Source organism: Alligator mississippiensis, chromosome 4 (genome assembly GCF_030867095.1).
Source record: "Alligator mississippiensis isolate rAllMis1 chromosome 4, rAllMis1, whole genome shotgun sequence".
In the NCBI taxonomy this organism is placed as follows: Eukaryota; Metazoa; Chordata; order Crocodylia; family Alligatoridae; genus Alligator; species Alligator mississippiensis.
This window is the reverse complement of record NC_081827.1, coordinates 21,321,667-21,339,490: the sequence shown is the minus strand read 5'-3', so window position 1 is coordinate 21,339,490 and position 17,824 is coordinate 21,321,667. Positions and strand designations below refer to the sequence as shown.

At 39.4% G+C, this 17,824-nt stretch overlaps 1 protein-coding gene across 1 annotated transcript in view; it reads right to left on the bottom strand.

The window, feature by feature from the left end:
* Positions 1-17,824, bottom strand: part of GNAT3 (G protein subunit alpha transducin 3) — a 34,197-nt gene that overhangs the window by 5,778 nt on the left and 10,595 nt on the right. The window contains exons 3-5 of the mRNA XM_006260159.4: positions 10,840-10,981; positions 5,588-5,745; positions 1,232-1,360 (exon numbers count right to left, since the gene is read on the bottom strand). Coding sequence (XP_006260221.1) covers positions 1,232-1,360; positions 5,588-5,745; positions 10,840-10,981 — 429 coding nt within the window. The remainder of the gene's footprint in view (positions 1-1,231; positions 1,361-5,587; positions 5,746-10,839; positions 10,982-17,824) is intronic.

The following is a 17,824-nucleotide window of genomic DNA, read 5'->3' as shown; positions in this document are numbered from 1 at the left end:
GGAGAGCTCAGGGCTAGGGCCCACTGGGTGCTTAGCTGGAGCAGCCAAGGACAGGATGAATGCAAGTGCAAGGGGCTTAGCAGGGAGCTGCAAAGGAGCCTGGGATGGTGGTGGATAGTGACCTAGCATAAATCGATAGGGGATCTGGTACAAAAGTTTGATTCACTAGACTAACCTAACTTGATTAAGTTTGAGTCACATTGATCCAGGTCTATTTTAGATTGAGTTCTGTCATTTTAAAACCAGTCTATGTGTGTTGAACTTTTGTTCTGTTATGGGTATAGACTAGTTTCTGATCACATATACCAGTAAAAGTATAATGTCTGTACCTGGCCTTAGACGCTAAAGATTCCATTTTGGGGGCTTAACTTTAGGGATCTAAAAGGTATCATTATATATTTAAACTTGGAAAGTTTACTCACAAATATTTTGCCTGTCTCAATAGCTCGGTTCCCTCAGATAAAAATGAAGGTTCAGAGATTCTGTGACTGGGTTGTTAATGTTATAATACATGAGTGTAACAAGTGCACTTCCTGGGGCCAATCTCAATACAGGCCTGCCCACTTGTTTCTGGGCTAGCCACCCTCCCATCTCTCCTGCCATGCCTTGATGTTCCTCATTGTCTGATGTTAAATCAGGTGGGAGGCTACCCTTTAGCTGCCCTACTGACAAGTGCCTCTGTATACGCTTCAACCTCCCCTTGATGTGTCCCATGCCTCACAGATGTTTCATATGGCCTAGTAATAGGCCTCATCATCACATAGCTTTGCAGCCAGCCCTATCCTTGGGCCTATCATCCCCTTCCATAGGCTCTAGGCCCTGTCCTCAGGCTCCAAGACCCATCAGCAGGGCACAAGCCTCTCTTGACTCTCAGCTCTGTCCTTGGCCTGCCAGCCCCATCCCCAGGCATCCCCACTGGGCTCCAAGCCCCTCTCTGTCAGACTATGGTTCCTAGCCCTGTCCTCCCCTGGAGCCTCACACTTGACTTCCAAGTCCCTGTTATAGATAAACTTACCAGGGATGCGGGGGCTGGGGTTATCAGGTGCTCATACCTGCCTTTCACCCAGGGTGGTTTGTTACAATAAGCCATATTTGATAAGTAGTACCCAGAAAAGTTATGTTATCTTTTTAAAATTGTTCTCCCCCTCTTTCCCCCTTTCCCACCAATCTTTTACAAAGATCTAGCTATCTGACAAACTGAGGAAGTAGTATCCAGGTAAAATTTTCATACCTGAAGTTTAAATCCTTGAAGGAAAACTGAGTCTCAATAATTCCAGTTGTTTTCACTCGGGAGTGTAGAACATCTTGCTCATTGGGAATATACCCAGGTGCTGTCATCCTGTCCAAATCATTGAGATAGCTAATGGAATAAGACAGAAGTTAATAATCAGGGAGTTGGAGGAGATTTCTGATATATCAGCAGATGAGTGAGTATTTTTCTCATACAGAGAGACCTGAGTTTTGTGAGTCCCACTACTGTAAATCTGAAGAAACTCCACTGAAGTCAACAGGGTCACATGCGTATAAGAGCAGCTTAGCAGGAAGAAAATGCCATCTTCAATGCTGCTTGAGTAGCAATTAACATTAAAGATTCAAAATGTGAAATATGCTACAGTAATCATCCATTAACCAGCACTGAGGCACTATTTGCCTGTTTAAATCAGCCATCATTGGGTTCAATTGTATTCTGATATATGCCACTGATAATACATAGGTTTTAATGGAGGCCTGCCATTTTAAGTGAGAACATAACACCCCTCTGAGACATTTTTTATCTTCCTCAAAAATGCAAAGCAAACATTTTAGTAAATGGAAATTACCAAACTCTTAGAAATGGATCTTCTGGGAATTATGTCAGGTAATATTATCAGACAATGCTTCCAGATTATTAAAATCTCTTTGTGTCTCTCAAATGAAATGAGAACATGGTGGTTTGGAGGAATTCATAGCTAAGGGTTATTTCCCTTCATCCTGAAATTCACAAGGTAAAGGTATAGGCCTGTTTTTCTCTTCTTGAATTTAGTCACCATTTTGTATTTAGTATTTATATTGCAGGACATTCTGGTGGCTTCCTGCCATCTTGTTGATCCATTTTATAAAGATCATGAGAACAACCATATGAAAGAGGAAATATCAGTCTCATTCTTATAGATGAGGAATTGGAAGTACTGAACATGCTCAGGATCACATATAAAGTGTGGCAAGACAGGGAATTGAATAAGATCTCCTGAATCATAATCCCTTTCCCACCATCCATCTTTTCTCCTCTCCTGTAAGTACAAGCAACATAAAATAAAGTGGGAATTTTAGTGCATTTATATAAATAAATGGATTTTTCCAATTTATATTGAAATGCTGAACAAAATTAAAAAGCAGAACTACATCAGTTGGGATATATTGTTCGGCAGTGGTTGAGGTAACTCTAGGCCCTCAGGATGTCTTTGCTGGCACTTTTCCATTTGGCCTACATTACCTGTTTCCTTTTGTTAAACTCATCATTGTAAGGCTTTCCCATGTTTTCTAGGTTTTATGTTTTTTTTTTTCATCCCTCACAAAAGGTCTGGTCAGCATGAACTGCTGCTATACAAATAAACTCCAGATATTATCATCCCAACCAGGCAATATTCAGTGTATTTGCAAAGTAAAAAACATGGTAATCCTATAACCTTTCAGCACTTGCAGGTTAGTAACAAATGGTTTGTAAGAAGATTCATATTTTAAACTCAATAGCCATCATCCATGCAGAAACTACTGAAACTTATTATCAGCATTTCCATGTCAATCCATTATTTCTGTCCAGTTGCAGATGCACACAACTTATTTTAAAACTGCCATCTAATTCTAGTTCATTGATTCTTAGTTTTGTGCTCAGAACACATGTATTAACAGCTGCTGTAACTATAGGTCAAGTCTATAGAAATCAGGAATCACAGCAGTCTTAACTATAAAGAATATAAGTAGTAAAAGACAGACATCTGCATGAAAATTAATATACTCACACCTTGCCTCTTAAATGCAAAGAGGAATCAAGTGACTAAACAAACAAGTACAATGTATTAGTAGTAGTAATGCTATAGTTCACGCAGCAGGTTTTCAATAGTCCTGATTTCATCCCTTTCTTCATTTTTCAGCAGCTGATTTATTACTCCCTAAAAGCAGATGTTCACTAGAATTCAATAAGCCTAACATTTTAATGCTACTTTGCAGCAAAAAAAAAAAAAGAAATAAAAGGGGAGTGATTAAACTTGGTTTACCAAATCTGCTAATTAAAGAATAATCAGTTACACACTTGAGGTCTGATCCTCAGCAGGTATAAATTGGCATCTGTCAGGAGAAGTCAAAAGAACTATCCTAATTTACTACAGTTTAGTTCTAAAAGCAATGCAATTGTTACATTGGAAGGCTGATTGGCTTCAGTAAGCTTTAGATTGATAATGAAAAGCTTGATGGCAATGACAAAAATCACAGTGACTTTAATAGTGCAGGGTTAGGACTAAGAGAGCATCTTTTGAAAGGTATTCAGGCACCTAAAGATGCATAGAGATAACTAATTGGATTTTTAGAAGTATCTGAACAGGTGTTAGATGCATAATTCCCATAAAAATTAATGATACCCCTGAAATAGGTGGTTCTTGGATAATTTCTTTTATTACTTAAATATATCTCTGGCTAAAAACAAAAAAGAACATAATCCATGTCCATCACATCACATAATCCGTGTCCATCCATGCTTTTCTGAAGGCATTTACCTCTTTTTGTAAGTTTTCAGTGTGGAATAGGAGACAATACACTAATTTAGAACACAGGAGACCTGAGCTCTCTTCTAGCTGTGCTACTGACCTACTAGGTTATCTTGGACTTCACCTTCTCAGTTGGGTACAGACATTAAAAAAGTCCAAGGCAGAATCAATCTAAGTTACATCGGTTTCTGTAAAAGACGCAGTTTAGATTGGTAGTGAATGGGACACACATTTGCCTTTTAGTGGTGGAGGGGAAAATCTTAGATTGGATTCCACTATTTTTAAACCAGTCTGTGTGCTGAACTTCTGTCATGGGTATGGACCAGTTTCAAATCACTTATATTTCTAAAAGTATAACCTCTGTACCTGGCCCTGGTGGCCAAATTTCCTAATGTGGAAGCCCTTAGTTGTCATTCATTAAAATAACATGAAGATAATGCATAATTTCTCTTCTAGATGTGCATGGTGGGGGAAAGAAGGACTAGCAGAGTTTCACCATACATCCCATAGCCATACTGGCAAGATATTAAAAGAACATGGGGGAAAAAAACTGGTTTACTTTACGCAGTTGCTGCCTATATTTTTAAGGGATCACTCAAAAATCTGGCATGATCTTTATTATGCAGGCTATTGAATTTCAGTGAAATTTTCTCTTCTAAGTAGTACAGTAACTTTCCTTTAAATATCTTGCAAGCAATGATCCAGTTTTGAGCTGAAGACATCAAGAATGGGAAATCTCATTACTTCCCTTGGTAGTTTGTTTCAGTGGGTAAGTACCCTCACTTACTTTGAATTTATTTGACTTCAGCTTCCTATCAGTGCTGCTACTTATACCTTTCTCTAATAGATAAGAAAACTTTATCATTTTTTTTACTACTGAAAAGGTACTTCTAGCCAGACTCCATCTAGTAGGAGGAATTGCAGAAACAATTGAACCAAAAACTGCACAGGAAAAAGGTGTAAAATGGGAGCTGGGTCTGCCCAGTGTATCCTGAGACTCAGAAATGTGGTAAATTAGGATTTCTCTGCCCCACCCCCTCCCCTCTCCTATATGGCTAGCAGGGAAAAAACTGCAGATACATTCCTCATAGAGTTTGCAGCTTCAGGAACAGCTACAGTAGAGATCTCTGGCCTGTATCTGCCCTGCAGCTGTTGGCTCCAATTCTTGCCTTTCTATTTCTCCTTTAAGGTCTTTTCCCTAGGGCGCCTTAGTAGTTCAAGATCAAACCCAGACTCCACAAAAAGCTTTAAGTGAGAGGCAAGGATTTCTTAGGGTGGTATCTTTTATTGGTCCAACTACATACTTGGGATAGAGTTAGACAAGCTCTCAGATGCAAGATATTCTTCATCAGCTCTGACATGTCTTGCTTTTGAGAGCTTATCTAACTCTATCCCAACTACATAGTTGCTCCAATAAACGATATCATCCTAAGAAGTCCTTGACTGTGTCTCAGTTTCTGGACCATCATGGCTAAATCGCTCTTGCACTACCTTTAATTTAAGGAAAATTTAATTCAGGTTACATAAATTAACTTACATTAAAAGAACACCTTTTATCTCCAGCATAGATGTATCTAATGAAAGAAACATCCTATTATTATTGATATCTGTTCACTTGGTTACATGATTTTAACATCATAGGAAGACCAAAAATAAGCCTGGTTGCTAAATCCCCACCTTTCTCGCTATGTATTCTGTATATGCTAGGTACTCTAGATTCTAGAAAAGAACATTAAAAAACCCACAAAAAACCTTTTAGGACTTGCTAACGACCAACTAGTTTGAGTTATTTCCACAGGTCCAGCCCAGAAGTAATTAAGCATTCAGCTATAATTCTTGTAACTTACTACGCAGCTGAGTCATTAAGCTGGTATTCTGCAGCCCTTTCAAAGCAGGCCTGGATCCCTGGGTCCTTCCACAGTCGTTTTATGACTTCTGCCAACTCAGAAGACATGGTACCTTCATCCATAGAGTTTGCCATAACGTAGAGTTGTCCTTCATCTTTCTAAAGTAAAATTTAAATGAATTGAGTGAAACCATATCATATCACTTGGCCTCCTAAATACACTTGTTTTATAATGAACAATGATGGTTTAGGGATTTCTCAATCTCAGTCTTATTTGTAACGCTACTGTATGACCCCATTGCCTATCACCCCACACACCGGCACACCTCTGAAGCTGGACATAATGGGGGCAGAGAACTTTTTTCTGTCTTCTTCCTGTAACAGGGGTCTATTATATCCCACCATAGCTGCTCACATCAGACCAAGGCTACACAGAGTACTTGTATTGAAATCTCTAAATATGTCTCCTGAGCCAAAGTAGGAGTGAAACTTTAGACTTAAATATTTTCTAAGGGCATTTTTAATACAATTTTGAAAATAATTAACACATTTTTCTAGCTTTGGGGTATTACAGAAAAAAGGTTGCTAAATGAATCCAACTAATGAATGTATTTCTCTCCCGATCTGATCCTTAAGGAAAGAAACTGTACTTGAAAAAAAAAATAAAATAAAATGTTCTTGTTTTAAATATAATCTTTCCTAATTGTATGTGTCCTTTTGTAGTCCATCAACAAATGACTGAAGGTAATGTATTCTGTAGATTTCTTTTCAGTAGTTAATAGCTTAGAAGAATATTTCAAGAAAAAGTGTGATTAAAATGAGGTCATTTGATACAATGTCAGAGCAGTGGAAATCATAGAAAATCATGTAACATAATTAGACACCTGAAATGACTCTCTCGGTAATCCTAAATTATAATTAAAGGTGTTATAACATTTAGAGCATAAAATTGTGGTTTCCTCAAAAGATAAAATTCTTGTTTCTATAAAATTATTACATTTTTTACATAAAATATTTAGAAATTAAAGACTTGTTCTGTTTTGTTTGATATCGACATTTGCCAACCTTGGAAAAATTGCAGTCTGGAAAAAATGAAACACTGAAATTTTGACACGACAATTTTGCCCAAATTTGAGAAACTTTGAAAAGTATGCATAGAGGAAGGAGAGGAGAACAAAATAATATATTATTAATAAAATATTATATTCAGTGGCAAAAAAAGATAAACCCCTTGAAGACAGTCTTATCAACCTTCACTTAGTATGAATAACAATAACAAATTGGGCCCTATGTTGTGCTTCAAAATAATAAATTCAGTAACCACAGCAATTAAAATAGCTTTTTTAGTTTTGTGGTGGAAGGTATTGTTCAGGGAAAAACGAGAAAGGCAAAGAAAGGTAAAAGATAAAATGCCAGAAACACTGAGCAAATCATTCAATATCTGAAACCCAGGGAGTAGACAAAGTCCTATAGACATTATGGGCACCTGTACACATGCTCGATGCCGGCTCTGATTTGTGCTAATTAGCAAGTGTAGGAGCAGACTACAGACTAATCAAGTTTTCTGGAGTGTGCTAATTATCATGCTCCAGCATCCTTGGCATGATGTATTCAGCATCCCTGTACTTCAAAATGGCAGCGGAGGTGCTTTAACTAAAGCTTGTTGAACAAGGTTTAGTTAAGGCACCTCTGCTACCATTTTGAAGCACAAGATGCTGGAGACATGCAACACTGTGGGTGCTTTAATTAGAGTGGCTCCTGAGATCAGCTCTAATTAAAGCACCTCCTCTACCCCGGGACATGTGTAAAGACACCCTATGTTCTTTTTAGTGTCTCTCTTCTGTTTCAGTCCTCAGTAAAATGCAAAAACTACGGTCAAATCTTCTTCAGAAGTTTGACAGAAATGGGTCTCCTATACCCCAGAGTAGTTAAGTACAGAGTGCAAATGGATGCTGGACAAACTGGTATAGCATCTCCTTTGTTTTTTTCTCAAATGAATGAGTTGCTTACTGACAAAAAACCCTGGATTTCATCTGCAGGGCTTTGCATAAATATTTTTTTAATCTATTTTAGACACCCCCCTCAGGTTCACATGCTCTCAGTACTGGGTTTGAACAAAACCCACTTAGTACAAGGCCTAGTTGAAACCAGAGTATTACCTTGCTCAGGTCAAAACTATGAGAAATTGTAAAGTGTGTACAGTGTTATGGAAAAAAAATCATTTGGCCTGGCTTCACCAAGAAGGGACATTCATTAGAGACATTGAACCTACCCAATATAAATCTCAAGTTTGCAGTGAAACTCAAACCCAAGTGTTTTAAAAATGATGAGGTTTCATTTGAAATGGCAATTACATTTATAAAGAGCTTGCGTTAAGAATATAGTTATACTACACCCGCAATTCTGTTCCTACAGAGACATTTTCTTATTAACCTCAGTGAGAACAAGAGCAGGCTTATTACAGTATAAAGGATAACTTAACAAAATTTGTATTCAGCAAAAATGCAACCGAGCTGTTTAATGAATGTTTTCCATGTAGTAGCTCCATAACCCATGGAAGTTATACAAAATCCACTCTCTAACCAGTGTGGACTTCTGAAAATAATTTTGTAATGCTTGCTGTGAATCTGCCTTTGATGGCATCACAATTGTTTGAGTGACTCAAGACTTGGAAATACAAGTAAATATGAGGGGAAAAGTGTTTTTTATCCATTTTCCCCTACTATTAAGTTAGCTATTGTGACAGATGTATTGTGACATAGGGCATTGTTTGGATCAAATTGTGAACTCTATCTTGTTTTGTGAACACTGCTTATTTCTCCATTTCTCATTTTAACTTTCATGTTGGAGTGTGACCTTTGTGTTGTATTGCAATATCTACTGTGGACCAGAGCATATATTTTTGTAGTAGTCACTTGATACCTAATGCATTGGCTCTACTGAAAAACCCCCAATAATAGAGCAATCTTGAGCCAACAGCTCTAGTTGTCCTAACTACCATGAAACAGTGAATCTCTATGCAGAAGTCTCAATGAGGGTGGGGCCAGGAGTGCCTCAGACTGGACACGTACCAAATGGGTCAGATTGGGAATGTTTCCTAGGAAGGTAAATCTATTGTTGCATGTCAAGAAAGGCCTGAAGAAGAGAGAAGGCAGGCAGTACTGACCAAAGTTAAGTCTCCTAGTAGGCACTCAAAGGGAGTGGGATCAGAAACATTTGTTGTGTTTCCAAAGATAGATAACCATCTTTGCTAGGTCTGTGTTCCTTGTTTTCCGTGTTGTTCCTATATCAATATGATAAAATCAGCCCCAGTTAGACAAAAGCCCAAGGGACAATGCATAAGCACCTGAAGGGAGTAACTTATGTTGAAGATTGGTTTTTAAGTTGTAAGACAGTAGAGTTGCCAAGCTCCACCTCATAATAAAGGTCACTAGGCCATTAAGACCTTAAGCAGGAACAGTGATCTTTGTCTGCCTGAATCTGGCCGTCTTAGGATACAAGGAATCCAGAGCATGGGTCCACTCACAACAGTGTGTCTGGAGGAAGGGTACGGGCCACTAATGTTGCATTAGCACAGGCTTCTGAAAATAACTTTGTAACCCGTTTTTCATGGATCTGTGGGGGACGTTGTGTGAAAATTCAAATTAATACTTGAAAATTCAAATGAAAACGAGAAAAGAGATACATTGAGTTTGTCAGTTTTTATGTTAGCTTTAACTTTTAGCAACCCATGAAGTGTTTGTTTATTCTTTTTAGACCAAATTACCATATGCCTTTGTACTGACAAAATGACTTTCAGAACAAGAACAAATTTCAGATAAGCACCTGCAATTCATGTTAAGATAACTTTGGGGAATAGGGAAAACCTGCCAAAATTAGAAAAATGAGCTGAAATTCTGGCTACACTCGAGCATTGGAGAAGTTCTCAACAATATGTACTTATGTTGGCAAAGAGTAGTCATAATATAGAGAAGGAAAATGTGTCCCTTCCTTTATTTTTTCCCTGTTGTTTCCTTCAGTAGTAATAACAATTCTGCGTGCCAACTATGAAGTAAGATACTCTTTTATAGGAGGACGTGGGGACTACTTGTAAGTCAATTTATCAAAAGAAGAGATCTAACATTTTCATTATCTGTATGCAGCATCAGCACATAACAGAGCTGTAAGATAACTGATGCGGCATGAATGGGGAGAGGTGGTGAAGCTCTTTTCTTCTCTTTTACTACTTCCATGATCACACTCTGTAGGTTACATTTAAAACCCTCGAGGTGAGCTCAGGGAGTGCAAGGTGACCTAATCAACAGTGTTAAAAAGGGTAGAGGAAGGAGAAGATCAGTATACCAGCAGACAAAACCTTCCAGTTGCATAGAAGAGCAGAAAAGCGGTGTCCCCTTGCAGTTAGTGTGAAGTTTCTGTACAAAAGGAGAGCTCTGGGACCACAAGGGGGCAGCACACCCCTTCTAGCTAGTCCCCTCTAGCTTAGGGCTCTTTCAGGTTCAACTAAGTACAAACTATGTCTATAAAAAGGAAACATTTACTGCCATTCTTAACAGCAATGAACAGAGTAGTTAGCAACTACAAAGAAATGCTCTGGGATTTTATCATTTCTTTAATAATGGAGGCCGGTTTATTTGGTTGTGCTCTCATCAGTTGTGTACAGTAATGTGTTACTCAAAGGGGTAGACTTGAAACATCAGATTTCTGGGTTTTAGCCTTGGGACGTTAAGACTGAATGTGTTTCATAAGCATAGTTTTGTCCCAAGAATAATTCGAGCAGCATTACATTCCCACTAAGCTCTCAACATTTTTTTTTGTACCAGGACCCATTTGTAAACATCAGTGGGCAGTCCTGACCCAGTGCCCCTCACTCCTGACCCACTGCCCCTGCCCCCTCCCCAAGCTCCAGGCCCCAGCCCTGCCATGTGTGGGGCATGGGGGCCCCCAAGCAGCCCCTCAGGCTGGAGCTCTGCCAGCCTGCAAGGGAAAAGCTCAGTTTCCCACATTTGTTCTTTAAAGGAGTATCTCTTTTTAAAATCTGTTTAAACCATGTTTAAAGTTTGTTCATGACCCCTTCATATATTCTTGCACCCCACTTTTGGGTCACAACCCACAGGTTGAGAAACACTGCACTAGAGCAAAGCAATGGTTGAACTTTCTTAACTGTTCCTGCTAGCCCCCAAGAATTCATTACCTTGATACAAAAGTTTATACACTTGAACCTTTTTCAAAAGGAGTGGCATGCATGATACTCACTATACTGGTTGGGTTTTCATAAGCAATTCCTAATGTGGACATTGCCTTCACGATAGCCAGGATAGACTGCAGTGTGTTACTGTAAACGATGGGCCTGAACTCCTTGCGCTCCTGATCTGTGAAACCATCTTTATGGATGATCCTGTGTTGCAAACAGAAAAATGGATCTTAGATGACTTTAAGGGAAAGAATCCAGACGAACTGGATTTTGTGCTTTTGCACTGTGCTTGAAGAAGAAGTTCATGTAAGCAGGTTCAGAAAAGACACTTGCTGTTCAGGAAACGTAACAACACATCTCAGAAAGATAAGAGATCTGCAAAAAAATTATGTGTTGCATATGCTTCTCCTACTGCTTCTCCTCTTCTGGGTGGTGGAGTTATGTGAGACGGACTCTTTCCCTCTGCCACCTGTGGGGTGGTTCATATACTAGCAAGGAACTGTTCATGGCCTGGAAGCTGGTGGGTGCAGCCATGGAAACTCTTTGTGTCGTACGTCGTTGCACAGGCACAAATTCCTGTCCCATCTCCTGACAGGCTCCCATTAGTCTGCTGAAAACTCTCTTCCTTTTATTTATTTGGCATCACAGCTCTATTCTATGTATGTTTAAAACATTTACTATTGAATATATTCAAGTATATTCAGTGGTAAATTTTTCTTTCCTCCTCACTTTTTAAAGCTCTCTTATCTACTGATCTTAATCTTCTTGATACTCCTCCACACTGGATGTTTGTGTACAACTCTCTGTATACGTGTACACTACTTTAACTCCTAATCCATTTATTACTATAGAGGTTTCTTTATCTGTTTTTAATCTCACTTTTATTTTTATTAGTCTTCTTTAGATTACAGCCATAATTGCTGTGATGTTTTCCTACTCTGAGGGCACGACTACATGTAATGCTGTCACTATAGCAATGCACTACAGTAACGCGGCATCCGCGGGCATCTCCACAGGGCCAGTAGCTACTTTGCCATACCAGTGCACTCCCCTGGTATAGCACGCTGCTACAGCAAAGTAGCTGCTAAAAATAACTGTGCATCACACATTCGGCGCAGTATGGATTGTTACATGGCGCAGTAACAACATCACCACAGTGGCACATGTAGATGTGCCCTGAGTTATTTATTCAAGAAATCATCCCATTTCTATTTCCTCCTTTCATTATGTAAACCATTTGCACAACGTCAGGAAAACTGAGAAACCTGTCTGCTTTTTGAGGGATCCCCCTGCAATTTTCCTGTAGGGCTCAGTGGCACCTAGATTGTTACAGGGGACTTGTCTCTGTGTTGTAATCCATAGCCAGATGGACAGGGAGGTTGAACAGAAAAGTCAATTAATCTTATGCTGAGGGGTGGATTGCAGCTTTGCAATGACACAGAGCTGCACAGCTACAGGAACAGCATAGAGATTAGATTATATCATAGGAAGACACACAGCTCCTCACTAGTTCTAGAGGAGAAATTACTTCATCTCTTTCTGGTGCCCACTCTTTCTCTTTCCCCTGTCCCACTGAGCCACACAGTTGGGCTAGCAAGTACAACACGGTTCCCTCCACCCTGCCCCCTCTGTGGCTTCAGAGCAGAGGACAGGATATCGAGTAGGAGAAAGGCAGTTCCTACTCCTACGGCCCAGAGCTACAACCTGATTGGAAAGAGGAGGGGGAATCTTTACTCACTACACAGGTGAGTAAAAGCTTTGACAGACTACGTCTAAATGAACTGGGTTTTTTGGGTAGAAATATTAATGTAGAAGACAGGCCATCACTGTCAAAGAAGGGAAGCTGACTAATAATAAATAAAACCTGTCCATGCATCCTATTATTCTTCTGCAGCTAGGAACAGGAGATGCAAAGTTGCATGCAGTGATAGACAAGAAAATGCTCTATAATATGTCCAGGTTAGATTTTAGCACCTAAAGGGGCTAGTAGCTTCAGCTATATTATTAAAATAATATTTAGAATCTACTGTATTTTCATGCATATGACCCATGTCTTTCCCCTCGAACCAGCTGGTTAAAATTGATGCGCACAATATTTGCAAGAAAAATGGATCCCCATGGATCCAGAAATTTGGCGGTGGGAGAGCAGTGGCAGCACAGTGGCAGCATTAATTGGCATAGCTCTGAGAGGGGATGGTGTGTGTAGGTGATTAGTCCACAGATAGACCTAGCGTATGGGGTTGGACCCCAGAGCCAGCACAATGGGTAAGAGACTCAGCATGGTGTCCCAGATTCAGCATGTGAGTTTGTCACCCAGTGTGCATCCCCAGAGCCAGAGAATAGGGTTAGACTGGGCATGTGGGCCCAGACCCAGCATCCTCGCATGTGGGCTGGTAGCAGAATTGGGAGGTGGCTCAGGTCCTTAGCTGCTGCTACTCATAGCCACAAAGATCATGTCTTTTTTTCCTTCTGGCTTCTCTTCAAAACAAAATGCATACTATATATGGGAGGTATTGGGGAGGAGATGAAGGGTATATGCTGTATGCAAGAAAATATAGTGTTTCAAAGCCCACTGAAGTCAGGGACTCCCACTGATGCCAGTGGTTTACATCTGGCCCAAAATGAGAAAGACCTCAAGCATTTGTAAAAACTTTCAAGAAGGAAGAAGAGTTGCATATGTCCCAATTTTATGTATTGTGGAGGGTCCATGACAGTGTGAGATATTGGGGAGGGGTGGGGAGCGAAGACATTTTGGGATCATTTTGAAATGTCCACATGCTCATAACAGGCAAAGTAGGTCACCCAGCTGAGTGGCAATTCAACCGTTGTGGTTACAGCATGTTTTACAGGGGGGAAAATCAGATACATTTTCAAAACATTTTGGCTCAGTACTGAGAACAGGTGCTTTAGTATGAATGATGGAAGGAAATGCAAGGAAACTCCAGGCCACAGAACATGCAAATTCTGAGGCTGGCTGTTTTAGCTTGTCATGGCAAAGAAAGCAGTAGGGTCCACGTGGAAGTTGTGGCACTGAAAAAAAAAATGTCTGGGATTTTTTTCGCGGTGGAGTTGCAAATATCTGAGGGAATGAGATCAAACGAGAGACAAAGATGCTTATAATCCCAAAACAACCGATGTAAGCTTTTTGTTTTATCTTTCAGAACATTTGTAGAACAAAGGGACCAAGAAAATATAAACACCCAAAATAAAATATGCTACTGTAATTAGAGGAAAAGAGCCCTTGGTTTTTCTTGAGGCTTTTTATATATGTATACTTATATTTACTTGATCTGGCAGCTTCCATGTCATCTACCCTGTGGACTTCTAAGGCAGCAGCAAACTTTTAACATGCCTTTAGCAAGGAGAGAAACATATACAAGTACAGTTTGGGGGCATGAACTTCTTTTAAAAAAGATTGAAAACCAGTGTTGTCATGTTGAAATGCTCAGAAGGTAACATCAGTTATTAACACTTGGGCCTGGTACAGACATTACACTTTTACCAACGTAAGCAGTCACAAACTAGTCTATACCCATAGCAGAACAGGAGTTTAGGACACACATACTGGTTTAAAAATGGCAGAACCCAGTCTAACGTTTTCCCTTTCCCCCACCAAGGAACAAATGTGTGTTCTCTTCACTACCAATCTGAACTACGCCGCTTACAGAAAACTGTATAACTTGGATTGATTCGGCCTTGCGCTTTTTGAATGTCTCTACGTAGCATCAGAGGAATATTGACCTTGTTCCTAACTGGGAAAGTAAACAACCTTTAACATAAACCTCATGTAGTTGAAACCATGTTGCGTTAGGTGTTATTCATAATAAGTGACATGTGAACCTTAGAAAATTTAGTCTCCTGTTATTAAGTGTAGGGAGATGCCATTTTTATCAGATAGGTGTGGTTAATTCAGCTGCAACAGGCAGGGTCAGTTAACACATGTTTGAAATGTTTCTTTTTTTTCTGTGTTAAGACACCACAAGCTTGAGCTATGGCATGTCCTCCCACACTATAGTGTATCCAAGTAGTATAGTGTATATTCATGAGTGGTATAGGTTTAAACAAGCTAGCTCAGCTATGGCTAATCTACCCTGCTTCTGCCGCGATTCTGGTACCAATCTTAGAGTTCTGGTATCTCCTCACTGCAGTGTCAATTTACCCAGAGTTTCATAGGACATTTTTCATTGAAGTCAATAGGTTTTGGATAGACTCTGACTTTAGTGAGTTTTGGAACAGGTCTCCAGCAAGATGACCAATAAAAGACAGAATAGCATCATCTGTTCTCTATAATATTATATTACCTGTATCAAAATAACCTCATTAGGGTTGGATAAAAATAGTCCATTAATGCTTTTTCTTAAATGAAAAATTGGGCTTTTAACAATAGCATAATTTGTGAACCATACTTACTGTGTGTGACATTTTGTTGAAAAAAAAAAAATGCCCAAAAGCTAAATGGTTTTGTTTTTTGGCTGCAAATACTTTAATTTTGCACTTTTGCTAAAAACTTGACACTGTCCATGGGGAAAAAAAAGTATGCAAAAAAGGCAAGAAAAATGATAACCCTCATTTTTGTCAATTTTTTGTATGGAACACACTCTGAGCTGTACATTTCATAGCCATGGGGGCCTTAAAAGTGATCTTGAGCTTTTCAGTCTGATTCTCAGTGCCATTAAGAACTGTGGTTGTCAGCCATCTCTCACTTCCCAGGTGGAAAAAAACATACTTATATGCATTTCAGAGTAAGGATGAATTTATGTACAACTTCCATGTGAATTAAGTACTTACTGACATGTTTGGCTGAATAGGGTAAACTGCTGAATTAGAGCAGTGGATGTGTTTACATGAGACGCTACTGCAAAGCTGATACTGTGCTTTTATTTAGTACTTGTTCTAGTTGTAAAACCAAACATATCATTAGGCTACTGTGCAGTAGCATCACCTAAAAAATGCTTGCAGGTACTGCTGCTCTAACTCTGGTAACTGTGCATTTATTTAGTACTTACAAAGTGCTGAAGAACATCTTTTAGGTGATGCTACTGTGCAGTAGCCTAATAGCACTGCACAGTAGCTTATTAGCACTGTCCATGCTGTGGCATGCTACTGAGCAGTCAGCATCTTGTGTAGATGTGCCCCATGTGAACTAATTGACTCTGCCTCTCAGTTTTATTCATAAGGTGTACATCTACATGTTCATTAATGAGTTTTTGTTCTGGCACATTAAATTTAGTACCTCTGGGTCCTTATACACAAGCAGGGAGGCTGTTCTGTTGTGCTGCAATTCCAGTGCATTGGAGCAGATTCAATTAATCAGGTCAGTTGAAGTGTGCTCCAGCAGCCTCCTCCATCTCATGTATCAGCATCCCCACACTTCAGAATGGTGGCAGGAACACTTTTATCTAAAGCTCGTTTGATGAGCTTCAGATAAAGTGTCTCCACCACCATTTTGAAGCATGAGGACACTGATACATGAGATGCTCCAGGCGCTTTAATTAGAGTGAATCTCTAATTAGTGACCCTCTGAGTCACTCTAATTAAAGCACCCTCCCCTCACTCCTGAAGCACGAGTATAAACGTTTTCTAATGTGAGGTACTAACTAAATGTGCATTAGGCTGCCCTAATGTGCAGCAGTGAAAACATACTTTTTTTAGTGATGCTTACTGCATAGCAGCCTAATTTTACTGTGCATTACCATATTAGGATGGTTTTTGCTGTGACACTATAATGTGCAGTAAAATAGGCTACTGCATGTTAAACTGCATGTTCAGATGTGCCCAAGGAGAACAGTACAACGTAAGACATCTCATAGAAAATGGGAAGTTGGGAAAGCATTGCTGGTGATACTGAGATTGTGTCTCTACATAATCAGTAGAACAAAAAGGAAAATTATTTTTATTGTGGTATTTTTCTATCATTCTGTGATTTTCCCCAACACATAATACAGTCTAAGTTGCTATTTAAATATGTCAATAAGGTTGTGAGAGAGAGAGAAAAATAATAAGGGATGAAGTAGCTCACTTATTAAAATTTCTCTTGCTAAAAAATGTTTTCCTTGGAACAGGTTGCTGCTAATTAGCTGAGGACATGTTCACAGTGCTCTCAGCTTTGCAGTTTTCCAATCTCCCTGTATTTGCCTAATGACTATTTAGAAAAAGAAATCTAGATAAACCTATAAGGTTTTACAAGATTATATATACAGGAGGATTTGGGTTATGCATTTAAGTATGAGCTATGTTGCTACTGACTTGGTACAGTTGAGCTACTTCTTCAAATCAGACATGCAGTCTCTACTTTGGCTACTTTGGCTATTTGAAAATGAGAAAATGAAATGATTTATTGAGTCCTAGCCAGTTTCATTACATCTTAAGAACCCTGAACTGTCAAGTTATGATTTATAATAGAATAATCCATGAAGTTCATTCACTGTGTAACTCAATTCCCTTTGCAGTCAATGGAAATAAGCCAAGGTTCAATGCAAGTAGAACCAGGCCCTTAAGTAAATGGCTGTCATAGCTGTTACAGCTCTAGGCTATTTGGATAGTAGCAAAATCCAAATACCTTTCTGTTCCAATCTCCAGTGAGTGTTTCGGGGGCAGGCCCAAAACTTTCAGAGTCAAAAACAATCTTTCTTCTTGCAAGGGGGTGTGGTGATGAGTATGAATTAGAGCAAGTGTGTACTAATCAATGGTTATCTACTGACTGCCACTCCCTAACAGGATATCTACAGTTTGCTGCAAATCCTGTTGAAGCTAGTGGGAAGACTCCCTTTCACTCTAGTAGGTGTTGCATCAATGCAAGATTTATCAGATAGGTTTCATTAGCAAGCTAATAGGTTGTCTCTGCTCTCTTTGTATGTTCCAATCTAATTCAAAGGACTCCAACTGCATTCAGTGACCTCCTGCTTCAATGAATGTAGTCTTCTACTATTGCAGAGGACTTTCATTAATTGATCAAGCACCCACTTTAAACCAGCTCTTCCATTACTTGTAGTGGGAGGCTGTTTCAGAACCTTACTCCTTTGATGATGAAAAACAACTTCTTGTTTC